The sequence below is a fragment of the Sinocyclocheilus anshuiensis genome, unplaced genomic scaffold (genome assembly GCF_001515605.1).
Source record: "Sinocyclocheilus anshuiensis isolate Anshui unplaced genomic scaffold, SAMN03320099.WGS_v1.1 scaffold1309, whole genome shotgun sequence".
NCBI lineage: Eukaryota > Metazoa > Chordata > Actinopteri > Cypriniformes > Cyprinidae > Sinocyclocheilus > Sinocyclocheilus anshuiensis.
Genome location: NW_015548286.1, coordinates 79,986 through 85,487, shown reverse-complemented (window position 1 = coordinate 85,487; position 5,502 = coordinate 79,986). Strand labels below are relative to the sequence as shown.

General features: G+C 38.2%; 1 protein-coding gene across 2 annotated transcripts in view; it reads left to right on the top strand.

The window, feature by feature from the left end:
• Positions 1–2,558, top strand: part of LOC107655883 (thyroid hormone receptor beta-like) — a 12,174-nt gene extending 9,616 nt beyond the window's left edge. For both annotated transcript variants that reach the window (XM_016443496.1, XM_016443497.1), the window contains one exon: positions 878–2,558. In XM_016443496.1, the coding sequence (XP_016298982.1) occupies positions 878–1,119 (242 nt within the window). In that variant the 3' untranslated portion in view covers positions 1,120–2,558. The remainder of the gene's footprint in view (positions 1–877) is intronic.
• Positions 2,559–5,502: the final 2,944 nt, after the last annotated feature.

Genomic DNA, 5,502 nt, shown 5'->3' with positions numbered 1-5,502 from the left:
GTGTGTGTGTTTGTGTGTGTGTGTGTGTGTTTGTGTGTGTGTGTGTAATGGTATTCACCAAATGTCCCCACAAGGATAGTAATACCAGTAAATTTTGATCTTGTGGGTCCCCATGAGGAAACAAACTTATAAATCACACAAAATGAATTGTTTTGAAAATCTAAAAATGTTTTGTGTGAGGGGTAGGTTTAGGGTAAGGGGATAGAAAATACAGTTTGTACAGTAGAAAAACCATTTGGCCTATGGAATGTCCCCATAAAACATGGAAACCTGTGTCTGTGTGTGTTTGTGTGAAAATATTCAGATGTAACCCCCTTTTAAATACACATTATTTCTCAATAACTGTAAACGGATTACAGTTACATTTATTTTATAATTACATTACGTAATTCCGTTACATGTAACTAGTTACTCCCCAACACTGTATTTAAGTGCACAGTTGCCTAATGCAAACTGTGATTAAGACACATTCTGTGGGCATATTTGCAGCATGAAGCGGGTGTTAAAGGGATAGTTCACCCAAAAATGTAAATTCTGTCATCATTTACTCACCCTCATGTTGTATGACTTGCTTCTGTGGAACATAAAAAAAGTTATTTTGAGAAATGTCTTAGTGTTTTTGTTTTGTTTGTCCATAGAGTGGAAGTTAAATTAGATTCTTGTGTGAACTAGCCCTGTAAAACAACATAGACGACGCATGCAAATAAACACTATCAACAAGCTTGTGTTCACACTTTCTTGTCTTCTGGAAGTTGAATGACTCCAAATAGAATAAAGAATTATAAAAACACATGCATCATCTTCAAGCCCTGCTTTTTTATTTAGACTGTCTGAATGTGTTTCGAAATCAAACTCGCCCCTTTTATTTCGCCGACAGATCGCCCAGGTTTGACGAGCGTAGAGCGGATAGAGCGCTGTCAGGAGGAGTTCCTCTTGGCCTTTGAACATTACATCAACTACCGCAAGCACAAGGTGGCTCACTTCTGGCCCAAGCTGCTGATGAAGGTGACAGACCTGCGCATGATCGGTGCCTGCCATGCCAGCCGCTTCTTGCACATGAAGGTGGAGTGTCCCACGGAGCTCTTTCCGCCCCTCTTCCTGGAAGTGTTCGAAGACTGATAGCCAACCAGTCAGGCCAAGCTGCTCCCACCAACACGACCTCCACAGATCCGACCTCCCTTCAGACTCTGTTCCCGGTCACATGACTCTGTTCCCGGTCACATGACTCTGTTCCTGGTCACATGACTCTGTACTAGCACTACTGAGCGTCAGTTCATTCCATAGTTTTAGGAGTAGCTCTCTGGCCTATTTTGAATGGAACCATTCCTTTTACAAAGCGGGTACATGTGAATAGCGTTACAATTGTTTTTTCACTCTTTGTAAAAAGAAAAATCACCTTTCTGTTACTAGTTTTGTTTTTTTTCCTCCAATGTTAAATAGTTTTATTTCTGATCTGATGCCGCTTAATGGAGATGTTTGAACTATGCATTCGGGTTTCATGTCACACGTCAGGCCTCAGAAAAGAGACCGCACTGCAAAGAAGGATAGCAATATTTGGTTTGCTTTCATGTCCCTTATCTGTTGGTCTAATGGTATTTCATGCTCACATTAAGCCATAGATTGTTTATAGTTCTGGTCCAAACCCCAATGAGCTGACTACCTAGACAACATTTCAAGACATCATAGGTGCATCCTTATATTGAGACTGTAAAAAAGCAAAATCACGGATGAGGGCTCTTTCATAGCTCAATTGTTCACTTAATGGAAAGCCAATACTGACATTTGGTGACCTTACATTTTCCTGCTGCTCTTGAGAGCGAGATTACAGTAATATTACATTTCATCTGCCTCACAAATTGGTGAAAAATACAAAATTCATTCAACTTCAATATGAACTCATCAAATCCTACCAGTACCAAATGATCTGAGCTGCTATCCACGTTCATTTTATCTTGTGCATCTCATGTTTTCTGACATTATAGGACAAAAAAAAAAAATGTAGAAACCACTGAAAATTCCAAAAAGCAACTTCAGAGCAAAAAAATGTGGAAAGTACAGTAGGCATAAAATAACACTGCCTTCTAATGTCAGGTATACACTATATGATTTTCAAAGGTGTCGGATCCTTGTTCCTTTCACACTACATGGCTTTTTTTGAAATTGCTACATAATATTTCAAAAATCGCGAGTAGTGACAAGAGAATGACGCAAGACTATGACTCCTCCCCTTGAAATTTCCCATGCCCTGAATCGTGCTCTCTCATTGGCTGTAGGTCGTCGTGATGTCATTTCCAGTCAAAACACATTTTCACCCTGCAAGACTCTGAGGCACAGACAGCTCCAGAAGTTTGGACAATCCCAAATGTTTGCTAAAATGGCGCTTCTCTCAGATCGTGTCTTTGATAATGTGCACCGATTTGCCTCACATTTCAGGCTTTTGTCGGCGAGTGAAAATCGGGCGTAAAATCGTGTCGCGTATACAGCATTGCATGTGACATGTTTTATTGTCTATTGCCTACATATGCTATTTTCAAAGCAGCTCAGGGTTTTGAAATCAAAAAAAAAATTTGGGGAAAAAATAAGAATTCTGAAAAGGTCAGTTTTGATGGTGGTTGTGCCCTTGAGTAAAATCCTGTTTCTTTGTTAGTGCACCTGAAAGCTTACTGGACAGGCAGGCCTTCGTGATCCTGAAGTCAGGAATTAAAGTGTTCCGTCGCCACGACGGATTTCCATCAGTTCATAAAGAGAGTCACTTGCTTCATTCCTGAATGATTCAGCCGTTCGAATTAATCAATTGAATGAATGACTCAGTGATAAAATCAGTGACTTGCTGCCAGCTGCTGGCGGATTTAGTTTCATTTTTAGCGTATAATTTCAGTTATTTAAATCATATTTCTGTATTCAAAATGTTATATTTAAAACATTAATCGCCACATTAATTTATGAATTTAATTGCACTCATGCTACCTCTGAGCCTCATTAAACGTCTGAAAATGTACCTGCAAGCCACTTTTGTGTTCTTCTGTGCCACCTCTGTAGTACAAATTAATTTATTGATACTAATTTCATATGATTGGTAACTTATTTGTCTTATTCTACTTATTATATTGTTTTAAATAGAAATTTTAAAAAGCTTATAAACACAATTTTTTGAATTTAACATAGATGAAAATGATGCCATTACAAAGTTAAAAAGAAATACAAAAATATTAAATGATTTAAATAACTGAAATTATACGCTAAAAATGAAACTAAATCCTTCAGCAGGTGGCGGCAAGTCACTGATTTTATCACTGAATCATTCATTCAATTGATTCGTTCGAACGGCTGAATCATTCAGGAATGAAGCAAGTGACTCTCTTTATGAACTGACGGAAATCCGATGTAGCGACGGAACACTTTAATCCCTGTGAAGTTAAAGTTCACATAAAGAGGAAATTCCAAGTTGTACATAACAGATTTTTCGGTGATCTCAAATGTTGGTCTTCCTAAACTTGCCCCTTTAGCCAGCAGCCACTGACGTTAGCTCATTATGCCTCTATTAAGGTGCCAAAAAACTCCCTCTGTTTGGACTTGTGTTGAGCTGCTCATAGGAACTTGAGGTCATGATTTTATAGCCAGCCATCACTAGATCCATTGACCCGCAGGGATGGGACTCTGTTCAGCTGAACGCTTCTTCTCTTCTCTAGCTGGCACACGAGAGACCAAGGCAATGCTTCTGCTTGAACTTGTTGGTGCTACGAGTTTGCCGTTATACCTCCGGGAGAGCTGTCTGGGTGATTAACATGCAAATACACAAAACTCTGCGGTCAGTGGTCAACCCTGCAACATACATGTGTTTATGATTGTTGTTTCAGCCGTTCTCCTCTGTCCTGGTTTTCTTCTTTTACTGTAGTGTTTTTAATCTTTCTCGAGACATCCTTGTGTGCTGCAAAAGAGTTCGACTCTCACATACCTCTACTGATTATCAGGAACCGCCAGTTGTCCATCTGTTTGTTTGTTTGTTTGTTTTTCTATTGCTGTTGAAAGATGGACATGAATTCAGATTCACACCTCAAAACGCAGAGCATGTTCAAATGAATTGCTCCAGTGGTTTTACATGTTTTGGATTACACATACAAACGTACACGCCAACGTAGATATTCAACAGACTCAAAGTCATTGCACAGACAATCAATGTGTTCGCAGAGAGTGTTATAAAAAGATGTGGAGGGAAGTAAGGGCCACAGCCAGGGTCCAAAATTAATATTTTGCCACACCTGACAGTGTTTACTCTTCACTAAGCTCCTGATTTACTGATTTACATCATGCATTATGTTGCTGTGTCTTATGTACTTGACAAAGGCTTTTTTTTTTTTTTTTTTGCCAAAAGTTAATTTTGGACCCTGGCCACAGATTGACGCATGCATGCACAGACACGCTGGGAGTCAATACTATTTCCTCTGAGCACACAGGTAAAAAATAAAAAAAAACACTACAAAACTAAAGATATTTATGGTGTAAAGGAAAGAGGTTGTATTTTTTTCAGACTGTAGATCTTTTTTACATGTTAAATGCACAATATGAACATTTCTGAACAGTTTTACAGCAAGGAAACAAAAGACTGTCTTTTCTCAAAAATCTCAACAGAAACCAGAGTCCTGTTTTTGAACAAACTCTCTTTAATGATCTCTCCTTAGTGTGTTTCATCATTCCAAATTCATTGTTTAACTATGTTAATGACAGCTAATATATACTATCTATTAATAATCATAATTTAAAAACAATGCACAAAAAGTGATGCTTATTGGATGGCAGGTTAAAACCTAAAGCCCATATTCGGAGAAACAGCAGATCTCACCAGGCTGCACTGTAAGAAATGCATCCTCAGAAGCGACTACAGCACATGTACTTCTGTTTCTATGTGTCTTCGTTAACATTTGCCTGATCACGCCCACAGTATGTTGGTGGCATAAGTACACTTTGAATATGAATCAGTTATCCAGCATTACAAGAAAATGTCATTTACTTTCTCTTTTTCTTTTTTTTTTCTTTTACCAAATTGAAGGTATGGCACAAGCTTGCTGTGTGACAGTGGAGCTTTGAATTTGAGTTTGGATCATGATGTGATTGGGATATCCTGGAAGAGACATTGCACTAGAAAATAATCCTGGATTTGGCAAATGATGATGACGATGACATTTGCACCTAAGGTGAATAGGAGAATAAAGATGGTTTTGAGAAACCCCTGAAATATTCGTTGTTCTGTGTGTAGTACATGAATAATGTGAGATTCTGTATGCATTGTTATGGCCTTTAATTAATTAAATTGATATATATATTTAGCGGTTTTTATTGATTTTAGTAAATGAGAGTTTCATTTATAATGTCAAATTTTACGTTACAATATTTTGCATGAAAAGCCTATCCAGTTGCACTCTCGGATATCTTAACTTGACCTTCTGTGAATGCACCGGTGAAAACAATTTCAGCAGAATGTGATTGGTCACAGCCATCTGAAAA